At 36.6% G+C, this 22,298-nt stretch overlaps 1 protein-coding gene across 4 annotated transcripts in view; it reads left to right on the forward strand.

Moving 5' to 3' along the window:
* The window catches only part of AKAP6 (A-kinase anchoring protein 6), a 607,701-nt gene that overhangs the window by 493,950 nt on the left and 91,453 nt on the right, over window positions 1–22,298 (forward strand). For all 4 annotated transcript variants that reach the window (XM_082617945.1, XM_082617944.1, XM_082617947.1 and 1 more), the window contains one exon: window positions 20,875–21,021. In XM_082617945.1, coding sequence (XP_082474071.1) covers window positions 20,875–21,021 — 147 coding nt within the window. The remainder of the gene's footprint in view (window positions 1–20,874; window positions 21,022–22,298) is intronic.

A 22,298-nucleotide genomic window follows, 5' to 3' on the forward strand; every position in this document is an offset into this window, starting at 1 on the left:
TCCTGGGGTGGACATCTCCCCAGAGTTAGGTAATATTTGCCACTCAATAAATACTTTCTGAATTGAATCACCTACTTAACAAGTGTTTTCTCCTGAATCTTCCAAAGTGAATCCCTTAGAGGTTTTGTACAGTTATTTACCCATGGGAAGTGAGAATTTTACCTGGAGTTTCAGGACTGCAAGTGACCTCCAAACGACCTTCATTTCATTTCCTCTCTTTCAGAGATTGTTTTTTATCCATTCCAGATAGGAGGGAATTTGTCCTCCATTAAAGACCTTTCCAGAGGGAATTCACAACCTTCCATTAAAATGTTTAACAATTCTCACTGCCCTGAAAGTCTTCTTATATCTAGTGTAAATCCCTTCTGTTGTTAGGTTTAATTGTCAAATCAGCCAGAATTCATGCTCCATAATTAAATCTCTTCTATTTTCTAATATCGTCACATATCTGAATCTTTTGCAGTTTTCTTTTCAAGTGAAAAAATCTTTTAAATATCCTTTATTTCAGTTTTGTCTACACTCCATCTAACTGAAACCACTTCAGTCCTCTTTTGTAGGAGAAAATATGCTAATATTGAGAGACTGCTGGTAAATTCATGTATTTGAGGGGTTTTAATGAGCTCTGTGGATTTCTGCATCAGGTTTTTCAACTTTCTCTTATTAACAGTTAATAAAATAGTTCATGGTTAGTTTGGAAGAGGAATGTGGTCTGTCTGAGATGGTATGACTTAACAGTGTATACCTGGGGGAAAAAGAGTTTAAAAAGAAAAAGAAAATAAGATAAAAATGGACCCCAAAAATCCTCTTGCCATTTAGGGACAGAGCTGCTTCTTCTCCCAGTGGATGTGTAATATATTATTTATGTAAGAGTGAGCATCATGTTTTTGGCTCACATTCCATTTGGAACATATATGGTATGACAGTTTCTTTGGCTTATTGTTGTATATGTGGCTATCTATTTTTAATACATTGCTTTTGTCTTTTTTCTGTGCTTGCTTGCATCTGTTGTTATGAAAACTGACATAAAGCTTTTAAACATAAAAGAAGTGATGGAGAAAGAGATGGTAAGAGACAACATTTCAAGGGAACGTGAGGTAGAGAAACAGGAGCAAAGTCACCATGGAGGGAAACCAAAAGCAGCCTCTGCAGGATGAATGAGAGGGAGGGTCAGAACAGGTGTCAGCAATCACAGAGAAAAATGGTCAGGAGGCTACATAAAGCATTTCTAAGTTAGAGGGAGCAGAGTACATTTTACACCAAATTATTTAAACTTTTTAAGCTGCAGTTTTTAAACCTGTGAAATGGGGATAGCACCTACCCTGAAAGGTTGTTAGGACTCATTGAGGTATGTAAGGGGTTCAGCCCTGTGCTTATAGTAAATAGTATGCGCTCAATACATAGTACAGAATCAGGGGTTTACAAACTACAGCCTGAAGGTCAAATCCAGACTATAGCCTGTTTTTTTTCAAATAAAGTTTTATTGGAACACAGCCAGGCACATTCATTATGAATTGTTTGTGGCTGTTTTTACACTAAAATAGCAGAATTGAGTAGTTTCAGCAGTGACAATATGGCTCACAGGCCTAAACTATTTACATGCTCACATGCCTAAACTATTTACAGTTGACCCTTGGACAGTGTGGGTTTGAACTGCATGGGTCTACTTATACGCGGATGTTTTTCAGTAAATAAGTACTACAGTACTACATGATCCACAGTTGTTTGAATTCATCGTTGCTGAATCTCAGGTGAGAGGGTCCACTGTAAAGTTAAACTTGGAATTTTGACTGTGTGTGGGTCGGTGCCCCTAACCCCCGAGTTGTTCAAGGGTCACCTCTACTATCTGGCTCTTCACAGAAAAAGTTTGCCAGTCCCTGATATAAATAATAACTATTATGGCAACATTTTAGGAATATACGTTATTCTACAGACTTGAATGATTTTCCAATTCAATTTTCTCTCTGTTGTATTGCAATAATACATGTTGACTATCAGCTTTTTGCCCAAGGTTCTACTTTTTCTTTTTTAACAACCCAAAATCTGCCTATTTTGCTTGCTTTTCAATGTAATATTAAATGGTTAATTGGTTCATTTCACCGCCAGGTGGCCTCCTATACTCTAGCGTGCTTGTGGGACCCAAAGGAAAGCAGAGAGTGGCTCTAACACACTTCTTTCAACTTTGGCTGTTATTCTGCTTTTATTAGTATTTCTCTGGCGGCTGGACTGCTCTGAAATCATTCTATGAACCCTAAATTTCGTGTCTGACCCTGAAACAGAAATTTACACTGACCTTTTTAGAAAATGAATTATCAATCAGACTTAGAAACAGTAAAAACAAAATAAAAGTATTTAGCTGCACACTCTCACATACACACATACAACAAAGTGGAATTTTTTAAAAAGTTTGGCTATTACTCCAAGAGCTTTACCACAACTCAGTCACACTCTCATATGCATACTATCAGGATTAACTGATCTTGAGGCTTCCTCAGGAAAAGGAAAAGGCCACTGTCACCCAGATCTCCACGTATTAAATTCTCTTGAGGATGTGAATGGACTTCATTTCAGTGCCTCAGTTTCTTTATGTTATTTTATAATCTAGATCCTCTTTTGAGTGTTCTTTGATCTTATTTTTAAGCTTCACTAAAGACCAGTGATAAGAAAAAAAGATTGGAAAATCCTGTGATAAAGCACAAGGAGGCCGGATTCTCCCTAGGCTCTGACACTCATGCTCTCAGGTTTCATTTTCTTCATCTGTAAAGTGAGGGGAATGGACTAGGTAGCTCCAAGGTCCATTCCAACTTCAATATTCTCTCTTTGGTTAAAAAGCAAAGATTGTTCTAATTAGTAATTGATTTTGCTTATAGGCAATCTGGCAAAAATCAGGATTTTAGGAACAATTTCAAAGCTAAGGAAACAATACATATTTGAATTAATATAATTTTTTTTGGAAAACTACCATAACAGCGGTAATTTCTAATTTTTTTAAGATAAATTTATTTATTTTATTTATTTAGTTTTGGCTGCACTGGGTCTTCATTGCTGTGAGTGGGCTTTCTCTAGTTGCAGTGAGTGGGGTTACTCTTCGTTGTGGTGCACAGTCTTCTCATTGTGGTGGCTTCTCTTGTTGCGGAGCTCGGGCACGTGGGCTTCAGTAGTTGTGGCACACGGGCTCAGTAGTTGTGGCTCGCGGGCTCTAGAGCACAGGCTCAGTAGTTGTGGTGCACGGGCCTAGTTGCTCCATGGCATGTGGGATCTTCCCAAACCAGGGCTTGAACCTATGTCCCCTGCATCAGCAGGCGGGTTCTTAACCACTGCGCCACTAGGGTATCCCAACAGTGGTAATTTCTAAATGCCATGTTATTTTTAGTTCATCTCAGATAGTAGTCATAAATACATATTTTATGAGCCTTCTTGGACCCTTTCCTTTCCATTTTACTTTTATTCAGTAGTAGATAACTATTCTTTTTTTCAGATTTATATAAAATTTCATTTGTTTTTTTTTGTTTGTTTTTTTTTTTCTTCTTTTTGCGGTATGCGGGCCTCTCACTGTTGTGGCCTCCCCTGCTGCGGAGCACAGGCTCCGGACGCGCAGGCCCAGCGGCCATGGCTCACGGGCCCAGCCGCTCCGTGGCATATGGGATCCTCCCAGACCGGGGCACGAACCCGTATCCCCTGCATCGGCAGGCGGACTCTCAACCACTGCGCCACCAGGGAGGCCCTCATTTGTTTTTAAATGAATTTTTATTGGAGTAGAGTTGATTTACAATGTTGCATTAGTTTCTGCTTACAGCAAATTGAATCAGTTACACATATACATATATCCACTCTTTTTTACATAACTATTCAATCAGGTTCTCAACAGTGTCCTTTGCTAAATCTGTCATGGAAGTTCAGCTTTCTCTTTGACATCTTATTTTCCACATATTTTAATTTCCCTACCGTTTTCTTTAGGCAGAGTTACCAAACGTTCCTCAGATTTCTTGACAGCGTAGAATAGTTATATTTACTTATATTTCCATTGAAAATGGGTCACTTCACATCATATGAACAACCTGTTCTTACCTTCTGCTTGTGTTACGGTATGTACACCCCTGGTTTGTATTTCATTCGTCACATTGGATGTCATGGCAAATATGGCTAAAGGCATTTAGCTGTCTATGACGAAAAGACCAGAATGGTCTCTAGGGTATTTTGGTAGAGAATAGGCTCACATTTGAATTCAAAGTCAACCCTGAGAGACCTAGTGACAGATGATCACTCTAATTCCAAATTCCCTACTGGGGCTACTTCTCTGGAGAGCTATCTGGTTAAAGGCAGATTCATATTTACTTGGGGAAAAATTGATTTCAAGTTTTTTCTACTTTCCAAACTGTACTAATTAGTATCAAGCCCCACTAATAATTTATGAAATTTGCATCACTTTCTGTGTGCCTACGCACAATGATATTTCCTACCTTAATTCTCTTTTCTCACATATATTTTATTTTTTATTTTTATTTTTTTTTTGCTGTACGCGGGCCTCTCACTGCTGTGGCCTCTCCCGTTGCGGAGCACAGGCTCCGGACACACAGGCTCCGCGGCCATGGCTCGCGGGCCCAGCCGCTCCGCGGCATGTTCTCACATATATTTTAAAAATTACATATGTCCATATGTTCTAATACATGTATTAGGAATTAATGGTTGAATAATTCCACCCTTACTTTAAAAAGTAGGGAAGAGTAAGGAATGATGCTAACTATGAAGTTGAGGTAATAAGCATTTGTTAGGTATTACTATATTCTATGGAGAACAAACTAAAAGGAAGGTTATCCTTTTCCATAGTAATTTATAATCCATTTAGAAAAATAAAACCAAAAAACATGAAATTACAGCCAAGATAGCACATTTGTGTGGTATAAAAAAAGTGCTGGTCTTAGAACACCTTTGTAGAAGAAATGAAATTTGAACTGGACCTTGCTAGATAGAATTTTAATAAGTCGAATGGAGATAGGTGCATTGCAGAAGAATGAAATATGGGAAAACCCCTCAGATTTGGGAATTAGTTTGACATGCTCCTAGGCCTTTACCAAAATCAGGAAGACACACTGGGGAAGAGTAACAAACCAATGGCAAATCACAATAGCTCTCAGCCATGTGTCCAGTGGAAGTCAATAAAAGGCAAAGTTTTTTTCCTACTGAATTTTGATTCCTAGATTCAGTGTTTTATTTAGTGAAGGGAAGTTTTACATAATTATACAAACTAGGGGCATAAAAGAGATGAGAAAAGTTATGCCAAAGGTTATTTTTTTTAGCATGCAGCATTTGGATCAAGTGTGAACAAACACTTGAATATAGTGCTTATTATTAATAGGAATTGTCTAGGACATTGCATATATTAGCACATTCAGTCCTCAGAGCAACCTTATGAAAGAAGTATTAATATTATCCCCCGATGAGCAACTAAGGCGTAGGGAGTCACACAGCTAGTAAGCAATGCAAGCAGAGTTTAAAAATGGGCAATCTGATTCCAGGCATATATTTTCTTTTTTTTTTGGCCTAACTCTTTGAAACTCATTAGTCCACAAATTAAAATGTTTGGCGTGGGTCCTTTTCTGTTTCCATGTTTATAGAACTCGGTAATTAAATGGTCATGTGTGTACAGATTTTGAGAAGTAGTATTACTGGGTAATATCAACATGTTCCCTCCTCCCTTCATTAAGGGTAGAGAAAAATAGTAATGCTTTGTTGATATATTTTCTAAAAGATCAGGGAAAAAATATATATATAGTACCTTTTCAATGACTCCCCTCCAATGTGACTTGTTTTACTCTCTAATGTAGACAATAGTTATAGTACCTTATTTCTAAGACATATAAGAAAAATGAATGGGAAATTTGCATTCTTACTTGCAAATGGGTAACATGCCAAAAAAATCTTATTACAAAAGTCATGTTATTAAAAGTAGAGGGCTTCCCTGGTGGCGCAGTGGTTGGGAGTCCGCCTGCCGATGCAGGGGACACGGGTTCGTGCCCCGGTCTGGGAGGATCCCACATGCCACGGAGCGGCTTGGCCCATGAGCCATGGCCGTTGAGCCTGCGTGTCCGGAGCCTGTGCTCCGCAGCGGGAGAGGCCACAACAGTGAGAGGCCCACATACCGCAAAAAAAAAAAAAAAAAATAATAATAATAATAATAATAATAAAAATAAAAGTAGAGACTTTTTTTTTAATGATGCATTTTCCACAGAGATTTGAAATTTTGTAGAAACATGACCTATTTACTTCTTAAAATATATCTGTGGTGGGTAAGTGGCAAGTATATCATTGTCCCTGTCTTAAATGGAACAGATTTTACACAGAAATATGAAATGGCATCCCTTGGACCATGTAGCAAGCCACCAACATAGCAAAGGCAGAAGTAACAGTCACGGGGAAGATGGTGCCCAGTGAAGGGGCTCCCTATCTATGGTGCTTAGATAAAATCCTCGAAATCACAAATTTTAGTACCTATTTATTCTTGAAAAGTTATCCTTTATTATGGATGTAAGCTGTACTAAATGGCCACATCCTGGTACTTCTGCCTCTTTTTGTTCTCATCTCCTCTTAGTGAATTTTTGCAGCCCTTACACAATTTTTTTAAGCCATCATTATCATATTCTTTCATCTGATTATTTCAGGGAAGTCATTCACTGAAGACCTTCTCTCCAGTTGTGATTTCCTTCCTCTTCTGCAGTACTTTTATTTTTAGGTAGTTGTTGTGGTTTATTCTCTGCAGACTAGTTATTGTTTCCCCTATCTGTTTAAACCTTTATAATTTTCCCTATTTGCTTATTACTTTCTCTCCATCCATCTATGCATTTCCTTCATTTTGTTCTCTAAATCTTCTCTCCATCCTCTTCCTTACTTTTATCACTTGTGTGATTGGATACACATACATACACATACACACAAACACAGTATGTTTCTCTTTGATGTGCTGTTTTAGTAAACTTACTTGAATGTTTATGGTAGACTCCCTTACATAACTGGAAAAATGGTTAAAAGCAGTTGGAAAAATGGTTAAAAGCAGTTGTCACAACCAAGGTTTGCTCTTTATAGTCTCAGTTTATACTAATAAATTTTTACCTGTACCCCAGAGCTCCTGGATGACAGGTATGACTAACAGTAAGAACTCTCCTATCTGCCCTTTTAGCCTCAGCCTCATGCTGTTGAAGATGTATGGAGGTTTGGAAGACGAGCCTACACCAAAGTGAATCTGGCTGTAGAAGCTATACGGGTGGGGTTCTTAACTGTGTTTTGACTACTCTAAAGTCACTTTGGATGGCATTCTTGGCTTTATTTACATTATACTCCCAGGGCCCACCAATTTCTTCAGACTTCTGGACTGATATCTAAAGACGCATTTTCAAGAATAATAGAACGGCCTAGCAAACTAAGCTGAAATTATTCCAGAAAAAAATCTGTTTCTGGCTTTTAGCATGGTCTTATTGACCTTGGGCAAGTCACTCAACGTCTGTGTATCAATTTTTAACCCGTAAGACAGAAGTGATATTACTAACTTTCCCCATGGGTTTGCCACGTAGGAGAACAAAAAAGAGAAAAATCCATTGAAATGACAGTCAAGCTTTTTGAGGCTGAAGCAAGACACAGTACTTAAAGCTTAAAGCCTAAAATCTTTAAAGTTTATTTTCTTAAAAGCTCTCTCTGGTAAATATGGACATGTACCCCAAAGAAACATAAAAGAGAGGCTAGAACAGAAAGGTTTTTAAGTCTATAGCAGTCTCGTGTTAGAACTAGAAATTGGAGCCAGCCTCTTGCATTCTGATCAAATATTATTGCTGTGAGAAAACACTGAACTCATAAAGGGTGTCCTTAAATATTTAAAGAGCTGCTGTCACCTTCCTCTTTTCTTTGATACATTTTATAGGAGCTTTTCTTATATTAACCATTCCTGGCCATGGGAAACAGTTAAATTTGTTCACTGTTTCTAAAAATTCTATACAGGATGCTTTAACCAAATAAGTTTTACTGAGCATTAAAGTCAAAGAGAAATAAGGCAATCACCTGCTACCCATTTCTGTGTACTATATAATTTTACCTGGCATATATTTCAACAGCCTGATACAGGCTCACCTGGTCTTTTAGGAGAAATTCAAATGAATAAATATTTTCCCACTACCTTCTATATCTAAACCATAATGCTTAGAGTTATAGCAGATAAAGGGTCAACAAAACATGGTCCCTGACCTTATATACTCCATTGCAGGAGCTTATATCCTAATTCTGAAACAACATTCATCCTCATCTGATGTGAAGGCACCCAGAGTACTCTCAAAAAGTGGCCTAAGAGATCAAATATTTTATTATACATGGACTCAGGCAGTCACCAAGAAAAACCTCACAGCATTATGGATCTATTAAGATTATAGATGTTAAAACCCTTTGAAAGGTTAAAAACGCCCAACCAAAGAAAAGTCATGATGTGAATACATAAAGGTACGATGACGTTTCTCTTGTGTTTTCAGAGCAGACAACCCTGGAAATGCTTTGATTGGCTCTGTCTCAGCACCTTCATGGTGAGTTCTGGACATGCTTCTCAGTGCTGGAGTCCATGGTCCCTAGGGAATGCCCATTTGCACTAAACTTGAAAAGATTGTTTTTGATGATGACACTATGGGGGACAGTGCTTTCAGCCTCCATTTAGGCCACTGATTTTCGCAGATTTTCAGTTACCATGTTCGGCAGTAATATCTTTTTGATACACTACAATGCCTACAGTGTTCTACTTCTCATTTTTCTTGTCATCCTCAAAGAGAAAGCAGGATACTCTCTTTGGAGAAACATTATCAACAGAGTTAACCTAAGAAATATATAGTTTCTTCCTTATGAGATTAATTTGGCATTATTTTTGAGGTGAGCAACATCTTGGCAACTGCTTTGGTTTAAAACTCTATGTGATTTGGGAAAAGCACGTTTCAGAATGTTTAATTCAGTGATACAAAAGGCACTAATGAAATATGCATGTATGAATTTTATATCATATTAGTTCCCTCTTTCTTGAAATCTGAATAAAAGCCAAACATCTGGATTACGTTTGAAAAGCCTGAATTTCCAATTTTCAGAGAGATTCAATCTATTTTGACATTGCACACTTAACCTTAACATTTACAGTGTGTTATTAACATTACTTGCAATTGTAAAAAAAAAAGTCCAGATTTAAACAAACTTAGTCCCTCCTAATGCTAAAAATATATCTATATTTGAAATGGCTGCTGCTGCACAACTGTACACATCCATGCTTTAGGCTTCGTCAGCATTTCTATTATAAATGCATTGAACGGGCCTGTAATTCAGCTATAAAGATATGGGGTAAGCTTTGATATATAAATTCTCCCATGATTGTATATTAAAACAACAAAAAGCAGTTCATGTATCACTTAGTTTGAGAAACTATTCATTGACTCCGTGTTTTCTGAAGGCCTCAAATGTTCAAGATACTCCATGGTTGACCAAAAAGGCATGCCCTCATCCTTTGAGAGTTTATTCTTCAAATTTATGACAAATGACAAGATTTCTATTTTTATAAATATTTGGGTATATTTTGGCAGCTGGACTAAAGGCAAGTGAATACTTATGGTCATAATTTAGAGAAGTAAATATGGATGCTAATGCTTTATCTCATTTCATTATCATAGTTTTTTTTAAGACAGAGCTGGTCAATTGAGTTTTAGGAGATGAGGCAAGAAATTCTATGTGCAACAAGAGATCAAGGGCAACAGAAGAATGTGACGTTGTATTTGAAGTTTGCATAACAGTAAGCCTCAGTGGGCTTTAATTTATTACACTTAAATTTTTACTGGATTTCTTGTCGCATATATTAGGTGAATCTTATTCTTTTGTGACATACAGAGAACAGCTTACAGTCAAGGACTTCCCTTTTCTCTTCTTATTTTGCTTTATTAAAAAAATTAGTCCATTCAATTATATAGTAGTATCCAATTAAACAAAAATAAATGTGTTTGAAGGCGTTTGTTTAGGTTGGGAGATGGGAAACAAAAGAAATGGTACTTTTAAATTAGAAACTTTTTTAAAGGAGAAAACTGAGTTTCATTACATTAACTGCTGTTCCTCATGTCTTTTTTCTTTTTTTTTCCATTCTACAGTGCATACTCTAACAGATATTACATAATTGCATAACTATTCTTACTATGTGCTGACATGACATTACAACAGCCCTGATAGGGTATATCATAATGAAACTGTAATTAGAACAGTCATGATGTATTATGGCAATGATCCACATCGTCACTGAAGTGCATTGGAATGAACAGAAAACCCATTGAGGGGCCTCCCTGGTGGCGCAGTGGTTGAGAGTCCGCCTGCCGATGCAGGGGATACGGGTTCGTGCCCCGGTCTGGGAGGATCCCATATGCCGCGGAGCGGCTGGGCCCGTGAGCCATGGCCGCTGGGCCTGCGCATCCGGAGCCTGTGCTCCGCAACGGGAGAGGCCACAACAGTGAGAGGCCCGCATACCGCAAAAAGAAAAAAAAAAAAAAAAAGAAAACCCATTGAGATGTGCAGATTTTCGACCTAATACAGCAGAACCATGAAGTTTCATAGCATGTAGGAGAAATTGCCATTATGCCCACACTACTGGCAGCAAGAGTTATAACACATTTCCTAGATATCTGCTAGAGAAATTTCTGATATATATCAATGGAAGAAAATTTTTGAGAGTGGTATTTGTGAAGTTTGTCTTTAAAATATCTACAGGAAGGACTTCTTGAAATATGGGCCTAACTTCATAAATTGTATAGTGGAAGTTTCCTATATCCTAAAAATATTTAGTCAAAAAAAGGACCCAAAAGGTTTCCTTAAGTTAAGGAATTCATCAAATATGCCTCTAAAGTAGGACAGATTGAAGATGATTTGAGAATTTTTCAGTCAACCTTGCCTTTTCTTTTTGTTCTCTGTATTTGAGCTTAGATTGTATAGCTTACATTTTATGTGGTTGTGTCTTTGCTCCACTGTTGCTCTCCTGGGTTTCTCTGCATGAGTATCTTATATCTGAGTCTCTTTCCAGCAAGTGACAGCTTCTCCTTAACTTGCTGTTTTTCAGTCTTGGCATTTCTTCTGCACATAATAACATGATTGTTATGGCTGATCTGGTGAATGTGGGCCCAAAGAAGCTCAACTTTCTAAAATAGAGAGGAATTCTAGACTATCTTCTAGACCAATCCTCATTCAGTGCCTCATTATCCCATAAAATATCCCAAATGGGTAGACTTCTGGTCTCTGCCTGAATAACTCTGGTGAGTGAGAACTCACTATCGCCCAAGCTTTCTTTCTTCTTGTGCTTCAGTCTTTGATCCCAGGCTTGACCTCTGAGGTCAGATGAAACAAATTAATGTTTTCTATTTAGTCCTCTAAATATTCCAAATCTACTAACATGTTCTTCCCTCTCTTCTGTCATCTTCAACTCTTATTTACCTCTCGGCTGAATATCTATCTCCGGCTTCTTCAACAGCTTGCTCCCTGGATAAGTGTTTAATCTTCTCTCTTCCTTAAGTGCTCTCCTTTGGATATTTAATACATTGCTTAGGTCCCTATTGGAACATGGAACCCAGTGAGAACCAGAACTACAGGTTTGGGCCTAGTAAACCACAGTCAAGCTGACCTATCTGCTACCTTTCTTTTTTTTGACCCTGGATTTGTCTCAGTTCAGTCCCGAATCATATTTCTTTTTTTTTTTTTAACATTCCTTCCACTGTCTGTTGACTCATTGAACCCAAAGACAGTTGAAACCTAGTCACCTCCATTCTTTGTGCAGTTTCTGTATTTCTGTTTTTTTTGTATGAGGGGAGGGGATGGTTATTAACTCTGTCTGGCTTGATATTTGTCCTATCTCCTTCTTCGGTTTCATCTACTATGCCAGCATGTTGTGTTCTCTTTGGAGTCTAGTATCATCGTCTAAAATAGACACTGCAAAATAGTTGCCTGCAAATTCAGATCTAACTCAGAGACATAGGTTAACGTGTACAGTGTTAAAAAGTTTTAATTCAACATATAAAAATTATAAGATTTCACATAAAAATATACATTCTGTCTTCTCTTCAGATGTGTACCTGGCCATACAGAAGCCATATCGAAGCCATATTTCCACACAGGAACAGTTGGCAGAGCTGAGTAGAGAAACTTGTGCTCTCCTATCCTCCGTAATCCACACTACTTCCTCTTATTTCCCCTTGACTGGAATCAAATGTTAGTTATCATCACATTTATGCATTTTCTTTTAGTAGAGAAAAATATCAATAGTTCTCTTTTTCTATGACCCTAGCAATAGTTAGAGTATGAAAGATAGAAGATGACTTATCTATACTCAACTCCTGTACATTAGATGCCAGGTAGTGGGGTGCTGGACCTGGTTAGTTCTAGCTTTTGAGAGCTGATTGTCAAATATTCAGGAATTTTGCCATCAGTAGCAACCATTGGTAGCTTGGAAACCACCATGATGGGAATATTTTCACCAGGGAAATCACTCCCCCAGGGAGCCAGTTTACTAGTATACCACTACCTGTAGGTGCTTGAGTTTATGATATCTGAGCTAAAATATTTATTCTTCTTTATTGATAAATGAGATTAGTATAATCTGGCAATCTAATCAACATGCCATATACAAATATGTTCACTAATAAAAATACTGAATAAGACTAAACCAAAAAAAGGGCCCTATGGCATGACATATCTATTAAGCAGTGATCTTTACAAATGGCTGTTCAACAGGTTCTTAGCAAAATTCCTTGTACTTCTGTACTTCTAAGTGATTGCATCCTTCTGCTCACTTTATGTTTATGAAAATCTAATAGAAGCATATATACCTGATCCAGGAATTCACATCCTTGCTGTAGGGATTTAAGTCATTAGATTTGGGGTGTATGTTCTTAGTAATTTAATTATGTTTAAAGTCTGGTTAGTAGTGTACTAAATAACTGGTATTGCTCCAAAATTGCATTGAGAAGGTAATAGGATTGAATTTCTGCACAAGTTGACACTCAATTAAAATTTCCGTATATCCAATGAGTTAGCCAGTCCTTGGCTGGGGAGCTAGAACAAATGCCTTCCTCCTTAAGCCGATCACTTCAAAACACGCAAAATTTACAATAAAGTCAAATCAAGATTTAGTGCATCAACTAAAATTTGAGTTTGGCTTATCAAATATGGACCAAAAGCAAGGAAGAGACTAGAGAGCATTCACGATATTTCTTTCTTAAATTCTTCTATTTTTTATTGACACTGGAGGAAAAATAACACATTAAAACCTCCTTACTGAATTACTGTCCTAAACCAATAGATCCATGGGGCTTGTTCAGCTAAAAGCCACAACAGACTTTGTAATGCAATGATGTAATCTTGGCTTTGTGTCATTTATATTCAACCTAAAAAAACCAATTTTCCTGAATAGACAGGCTGACAACAATATTGTTCGGTGTGGGTTTTTATTTGGATTCTTTCCAAATGGTTCACATGCCTTCACCGTAACACATCATGCCTGCTTACATCTTTTTTTTTTTTTGCCTGAATTCCAAAGTTTTCCCCTTTTACTAGCTCTCTATTTTTCTTTTAAGGTCTCAGTTATGTTTGTAAAACTAACCAGCTCCACCACAAAATTAGGATGTATCTTGCAGAGTGCATTCATTTTACTTTTTGCATATTTTTCCCGAGGTCATGTCAAGGTTAGTTTGAATTCCATCCTACATTAAGACTTCTTTCACAGCTATTTAGCTCGGCAGCCCACTCCCCGCTGGGGTCTGCCCCTTGGGCACGTCAAAGCTTCAGACCTGACAAATCACACGCAGATGAAGCTGTACAGTTTTTTAAACAGTTTCATCAGTAACTTTTTTTCCTTTTTCACTATCCTTATTCATGTTGAGATTTTTTTTCTCTGAATTACCATTTCAGGAATGTCGATTTCTATTTGAGACAGTTTGTTTTTACATCAGACTTTCAAACAAGCAATATCAGTTATTTTATAGTAAATCATACCAATAACCTTCTATTCACCGAGACCGCAGACCGAAAGACCTGCAGACCATTCTTGACTAGTATAACTCTAATTCCATTATTAAAATCTATTTGTAGCAGGAAGCTTAGTGTTGTGAAAGGTGGCTGTATCACAGAGTCTACGGGAATCAGAAAAAAATGTCATCCATAAAAATGCATCCAGTTTATAACATATTATGGGTTGAGCCTGGAAATGTTTCTCAAATGATCAGCAATATGCTCTTATCAGTATTTTAGCAAATTGTGACTAACGGTGCAACTCCATTTCCTGTTTAATTGATGAACTTAAAATGCTTGGTTGCTAATGAGTGTATTAGCAAACAATGTTCCCTTCACAGGCTTAAATAGATCAGGATTTTTTAAAAGCAGCTTACTGTCCTTATTTTCATATAAAGAAAAATATTGACTGCCACAAAATTGCTAGATCAACTGAAGAAGTGGTGTAATTATTGCTGTGTAGTCATTTTGGCAATGTCAAACAACCAGATTATAGTTTTCTAGTTCTCATGCTAGAAAATAGTTATTTTCTTTTGCAAACCATGGGCTTTTCATTACACTTTTATTCAGGACAGACAACACCTGAAGATCTTAACTGCAGACCAAGTAGAAAACTTAGAAGTAAGAGGGAAAATATGTATATTTGAATGATTCTCCTCTACGCGGTCCTCTTTTACACTTAGCTCAGTATGAAAGTACCCATCGAAGGGTCTATAAAAGGTGGCTGGTTGAAACTAATTAAAGACAGGTCTAAATAGAAAAAGAAAAGAAAGGGGGATCAAAGGAATTACATTAGGTGTCAGGACGTTGTTTGGAGATATTTCATTTAGATTTTTGTAATTATATTCAGGGAAAAAGCTAAATTCTAAAAATATCCATTTTGTGCCATAATTTCATATTTACGTTATTTTTGCAATAAGATACATGTCAACAGGCAAACATCTTGAAATCATTTCGGCATTGGCGCATTAACACATTATGGTGAAAAGAGAGGCTTGTGCTTTTCACGCAGCGCATTTCAGTCTTCAATTAATGTGAAAGCACTACAATGCCTATGCAACTTCTCTTGCCTAGTGGTGTACCATTTATCATTGCAGTTTTACATTGACCTTGACACCCACTTCATTAGAATAAAGATTGTCTACCATTTAGGTTACATTGTTCCTCTGCACAGAGACCCCATGCAAATTTCTGTTCAGATAGAAGAGCTGCGAGGCTGTCAGAGGTCATCTGCATTAAATGATTGCAGCTATTTTCCAACTGCTTCTTTTCATTCTACTCAATTCAGGCTAGGAGGATCAATCAAGTCCTCTGCCTGAAACAGTGGGACTGCTGGGAATATAACTGTTTTTGGTAGTAGTGGATATGCCCTAAACAGTATTAAATATTTAATATAAACTCATTAAAGGCCATGCAAAGACTTCAGAAAGACATCAAATTTATAGAAAAATCTAAGGGGCTAGAGGACCTTTTAAGAAATAAATAGAAGAATAATAATCAATTTTATAATTTCAGAGTATGATTACAGTAGTTCTTAAACTTAGTAAATCTTTTCTATAGGAGACTTTTTTCTCACCCTAGACCTGGGTAGGGAAGGGACAAGACGGGCAGATTTGGTGTTCTTATGCAGTATTTTACTTAAAATTGGCATTGAAAAGTTTTAAGTCATGGTTGTTTTTTATTTTTGTTCTATAACAGTGAATTTTGCTCTGGGTATTTATTTAAAAAGCCTTAGGTATTTGTTTTGTAAAAGGAATGATTGGAGAAATAAGTTGCCAGGTTTCCTACTTAAGTTTTCTGAGTGATATAATTGGAATTAAATTATTAATGGGAGATACTTTAAAAAAGATTGTTTTATGATCCTCTATTAGGGAATTTGCAATTCATTTTAATATGTGTAGTTTGATTTATATTAAAGGTAATGCAATCTATATCCAATTAACAATACATGGCCAATGTAATGTGATTTCCAGATCATGCAAATGAAATAAGCTAGAAGAGGGGGGAAAACTCAATTCTTAACCTCAGATGTAATTTGCTGTGTGAATTCTGGCAATTTTAGATGACATTGCACTTTTTAATTTTTCCGAAGGCTCAGCAGCAGATTTATCCCAATCAAGAAAGCCTATTATCAATTTACAAGGACAATTGTAGGAGTCTTTATAATTTCTCTGTGCAGTTATTTGCCATAAATTGCTAATGGTAAAATACAAGGAGTTTGCAAGAAATAAAGACTTTTGACAAAACAATAAGACAAACTTATTGTTTGTCTTGGGCTCGAACCCTCTTCTTCAATCTTGAACATCTTCCCTAAGTGTTGGTGATATTGGCTCCATGTGAAACATCACATGCACTGTGAGATGCTGGACGCTGGTGCTCTGAAAAAGGGGGCAGTGCAAGAACTGCTGCAAAGGGGACACTGGCCTCTAGCAGATTCCTGCACTCAGCATGTACAGCTGAGCTGTGGACCCTGGACTTTCATATAAAAAGACTCTTTGTTCACCACTGAATGGCATTAGGCATGGACTTGCTGAGGGGCCACCATGAAGCCTCGCATGAGGAGGGCAAACACTAGCCCGAAAACACAATACGGGAGTCATAGACGGATACATCCCTGCATTTTTGTGCAAAAATGCATATTTTCACGCATAATTTTACCAGTGGTTTGGTGTTTTGGTGTGTTCCTAGCATAAGCTTTCTTGTTGATAGACTATAATACATTTTATTTTCTCAGTGTATTTTCTCTACCTGTTGTGTGTTTATGGGAAAGGGGATTATGCTGGATATACAGGTGTTTATGGTATTACTTTGCACTGGGAAAGATAATCAAACTGTAATTATAATAACTAGATCATTTTCCTTGCTTTTACTCTTCCTCATATAAAATCACATGAAGCCCAGTTAAAAAACAGTGTAAGATGTAAATACTCAAACCCTGAAGATACAGCATCTGACAGCCCTATTCTAATAATCAAGAAAATTCTTTGGTTTAATTCTTGTGTTTTTCATAGCCAAAACTTCACTCTCCGCTCAGCAATGTCTGGTCTCTTTTCAGCATAACCAACAGAAGCACCATACAAAAGTCTTACAATGGATGTCTTAATCTCTCTGTGTGCTTTTTAGAGCATTATTTTGAATTCCATCATGCTGCCTTTTTTCTTTCCTCTTCTGAAGTTTTATTACAACAGCAGAATTCCCAGGGAGCTTTGGGGGCAAGGTTCACATAATATAGCCCTGAAGTTTTGCTTAGGTGGAATCCATCCCCCAATCCTGGCCATCTTTTGATGATCTTTGTATTTCAAAAAGATTCACTGGGTAGAGTCTTGTAGCATTAGCTGTATGTAGTTTATTTTTTATTTTTTTACTTACTAGACGGTGAGCATCGACATCCCTTTCATGACGCTTTCTTTCTCTGACCTCACAGTGACAAGGCATCTCGTTCTTTAACATTGAGGGAGGCAGAAAAATGCTTGAGTTGCTCAATGTGTGCCTTCTATACCAGTTTCAAAATGGCTTATTCTTCTGGTTTCCATGGTGACAATTAACACTGTTTCAAGGCATTGTTCCAGTCTCCATTTGGGCAGAATTTTCGGTGTGATTTTTAACAAAAAAAAAAAAAAAAAAAAGGAAAAAAAAAGGTTTGGGGGGAAAAATCCCTTTAGCATAACTGTCAAAAAAGTTATCTCAATCAAGTCTTCATGCATTTCTAATTTTATTTACTTCAGAAGTCCTGTTTTGGCCAACTTTGTTTTATAATTCAATTTTAGTATTTGTGCTTTTAAAAAGGAAGCACTGAATGAGAATTTTCTAAAAACTTCTTTAATTCTTAGCTTTAAAAATGAGCTAATGTTTGTGGTTATTTTTAATTCGGTTTTTAAAGGTTTCTTTATATATCTCTATATACACACAGGAGTGGCATTTAGAATAGGAGTGGCCTGTGTCTTTAATTTAGATCATTCACATATCTATTAGGAGGCTTCATTAGTCAAAATTGAATTGGCCAAGCAAATACACTTAATAATGTAAATACGCCCTTTCAATAGAATATATTTTATTTTTGACTAGACAGGCCCACAGCAGGTGCTGTGGGGAAATTAAATACTGGATGTTTATTTACCTTAGCACTCAAGAAAAGCCATCTGACTTTAACTTTGTTAATCTCGTTTTTGACTATTGAAGAGTAGTCTATATCATAACATCCCTAGACTACAGGGCACAATGGGGCAACCTCTGCTCACTTACTGCTGTGGACGGAATGAATATGAAGGCTAAATTATTTTCTCACCACAGGCTAAAGTAGCCCTACTTGATAGAATGACCGAGAACTAATAGAGCTGGCAGTTGATTGTCCCTCTCTAATGCTTCTGAAAATGTTGGAGAGAGAAAAGCAAAAACATACTAACATCAACAAAAATATATCCCTCTGGCATGATGACATATACAGCTTGAGGCCCTAAATTATATCAGATTCAACCTTCAGAGAGCTTCAAAAATTAAAATAAATATTTTCATCTTAAATTACATGACATTCTATTACCTCTCATGCACATACCAATATATCTAACAATTAGCTGTATTCTCTTAGCTTTTATAGTTTGAAGGCATTGTCCATCAATCACATCTTTCATCGGTCTGTTTATACAGTAGGTTACATGGTGACAAAGACAGAGAGCATACTTAAAGACAAGTTTTTTAATGTAATAACCTTTTATAATAGCTGTTGCAGTGACTACCGGTACTAGATTTCACAGAGAAAATTATTTTATTATGTCTAAAATTAAATTAATTGTTTTTTATATTTTTATTATTACAAGACTATGATGTTTATGGGACACATCTAAACTGTTGTCTTTCTTGACTGATCTGCTGTGTAGGAGCTGTTCAAAGTTGGGGTAACGAGGGGGGTGAGCTTGTTACAAGTGAAAGTGGTAACTGGTCGAGGCTGATCCCAGGTGGCACAGCTGGAGGACCCACTCTGTCAATTAACGCACATGACATAAGCAAAAGATTTGAATAGGATTCTTCTGCTTGCTTGAAATGCTAGTTCCCCCAATATTATGTCAAAGAAGTCTTACCAAATTAATTATGTAAATCTTTGTCAGCCATATCATCTTTAGATGGGACTCTGATTACATAAAGCAGATTGCCCTCTCCTCCAATCATTACTCTGATAAATAAGACACTATTTAGGTTTCTAGAATACGTGTTTGAGTGTTAAGTCCAGAAAACTCGAGTGGACAGTGTGTTTTATAAGTGTTGGAGTAATGTGGTCTTGGTAATTGCCTGCCATTAGAAAATACAATCAGAATTCCCATGTATCACAGGCCAAATTCTGAAAGAGCTCTAAAGCAACCCTTGATTCTTTTCATTATGCATATTCATGTAATTTTGGATACTCTGACACCCTGATCAACATTCATTAATACTATGAAATGCTTTAAATCACCTCATTTAAAACATTTTGTTCTGTGATCCACAAATAAGGAACATTTGGAGAAGTTTACATAATACAAATGATGTGCATGTTTAGTGTAAATGAAAGATTAAAATATGAAACTAAAAGTATGCAAACATATGCAGGAAAATGCTGAGGGCCTATTAACCGAAACACGGATTTTACACCTTCTTTTCCTTTAAGCTGCTTCCAATTGTATTTTAGTTTGGGATCTTACATAGTATCATGTTTTCAAGGTGAATAAAATCACCCAAGTGCTTGCGCATGTTTTGAACGTGCTGATTTCCTACTTTGCCCAGACAAAAGCATTTCTTATTAGATCTGGTAAGGTGCTCATCTTAGCTCAGTTAGGACAATGGTGTATTATTACCAAGGACCCCAGTAACCTAACTTTTATGCATTGAAGAAAGAAGTTTAGGGATTGCCAGTATACATTTGGAAATGTGCTAAAGTTGTAAAATATGTTTAATACTCTAACCAGAATCTAGTTTTTCTATTCAGAGTTGTTTTTAGGTGCACATTTTAAAAATACATCCATAGTCATATATAGTTGTCCATAATATAGGACTTTCTAACTATGAAGTTATCCAAATAGAGTTATTTGAAGAGAATCACCCTAGTTAACTGTCACATTAAATAGCACTTATTATCACCAGCAAAACATCCTTTAGGAGACACCCACTTGGCAGTTTGTTAGAATACAATGTATGTTGCGGGAAGAGAGCTCTGTAATCGATTGTGATGTTTGGGACATTTTACAACAATCAATAAGGAAGCGTAGATTTGTAACCATTCTCAAAACAGTGTTTTTTTGTTTTTTTGTTTTTTCCTCTCTATATGTACCTCTTCTCCAAGCCCACACAGAATTTTTAAGTAAAAGAAAAATGAAAAAAAAAAGTTAACAGAATTTAGGGGACTTATAGGATAAGGAGGAAGTTACACACTTTTTAGGGATCATTTTATTTGTACCACTCTGAGACCAGTCCTCTGGGAGGCAGAGATGAGTGATGGGCAGTACTCTGGAGCCAAATGTTGACCAAAACTAATTTTGATATTAAATCCCTCTAGACCAGGTATGTTCCTATTTGGAGTATTTTAAGATAAAGATCAAATGTGTGTACAAACTTTCATTTGGAAAGACATAAATCGTAGTCAACTAAATGGAATACCTTGGATGTTTGTGTATATGTGAGAAATTTGTATATTTTTAACTGTTTTCAGCAATTTTTCTCAACAACTCAAATTTCTTAGTTTAGCCTCCCCATTAATTTTATTGTAAACACAAACTTTTAACACCCATGAGCCTCACTAACTCTGTGCTCAAAGATTTTCTAAGAACACCTCTTTCCCTAATGGTATCTTTTTTTCTCTTCCCGATTTAGCGATACAGTGTGGAAATGTCCATCAGGGACCTGAAAAAGACGGAGCTGCTTAGTAAGGTTGAAGCTTTGAAGAAAGGTGGCGTTTTACTACCAAATGATCTCCTTGAAAAAGTGGATTCAATTAATGAAAAATGGGAACTGCTTGGGGTATTTGCATTTTTATTACTGTTTGTAGGTTATGTGTACATTTTTTGTGAAGCACCCTGTCTGATTTCTAATTTGAGGCACAAATATCTCTCTCTTTCAATTCACTACCTACATTTCAAACAAGCTATTCATGCTATTATGGGGGAAGAACACAGCTTTTCCTCTTCTGTTTTTTTTTTTTTTTTTTTACTCTGAACTTGTCTTCTCTCAGATTTTTAATAATTTTGGTTCTTTAATACGTAAAAAAGTAAGTAAAATATGCCATGTATTATGGGTATGCACCAAGTCAACTATAATACAGTATATCTGATATACACTGACTGTCATGCTTGAATGAATGTTAATAGAATTTATTCTGAAGGTACATGTTAGAGACATCCACTGTTTAACTATTTACTGTACCCTTCAGATGAAAAGTGGAGTTGTCACTGTAGCTTTCAAGTCACACTAAAGCCACAAAAACAAGGAGGCAAACTTGACCCAAATCTGAATTGCAGAATTAAATCGGCCTCTGTTTTGTGCCTCAATTTCCAGCTCACTTTTAACAAAAGCCAAAAAAAAAAAAAAAAAGTTTCATGTAATTCATTTCACGCAATGATGGGCTGGGTCTCAGCCAAAGACTGAGATGCAAGAATCTGGCAAAAAGGCAATATAGAGATTCTGTTACCCAGAGACCAGGATGGCACTGTGCAGGAGACAGTACTGTCCTTTTGTTGGAAGACAGCTGAGAGAGAGAGGTTAAACTGTATTTTTTCATCAACTTCTCTCCTAAATTGCCTTCACTTCAAATCAAGGGTAAGCTAAATTTGTCAATTACTTAAATGATTAATTATAACAGCTAAGTATGGGTGGTGTCAGTTATGGAGCATGATTTTGCATGCCTTCCCTTTCCTGCCTTTTAATTTTTAAAGAAATAATACTCCAAAAATATTTTGAATAAAAAGCTCTCCATGTACCTTGATGACTTGGAGGAATGCCAGTGTTCAGTTTATGCCATGCTTAATCTAGGTGATTAAAAAACTGCAAGTTTAAATCCTTGCTTTCTCATTTAAATTCACCACACTCTGCAATCGTGCAAAGTAACTTAAAACGTTAAAAGTTTTTACTCTGACCTATTGTTACATTACTTTTCAATAGTAATTAATGGCTTTCATTTTATAATATGGTGATCTAAATCAGAACCTACTAAAGTCTACAGAATTCATTGATCTCATACAGGAGAAATGTGGTTAGTGTCTGACATTTTAAAAGACTGTTTACTATATAGATGAGAGCAG

This window comes from Mesoplodon mirus (assembly GCF_964341445.2).
Source record: "Mesoplodon mirus genome assembly, chromosome: 4".
NCBI lineage: Eukaryota > Metazoa > Chordata > Mammalia > Artiodactyla > Ziphiidae > Mesoplodon > Mesoplodon mirus.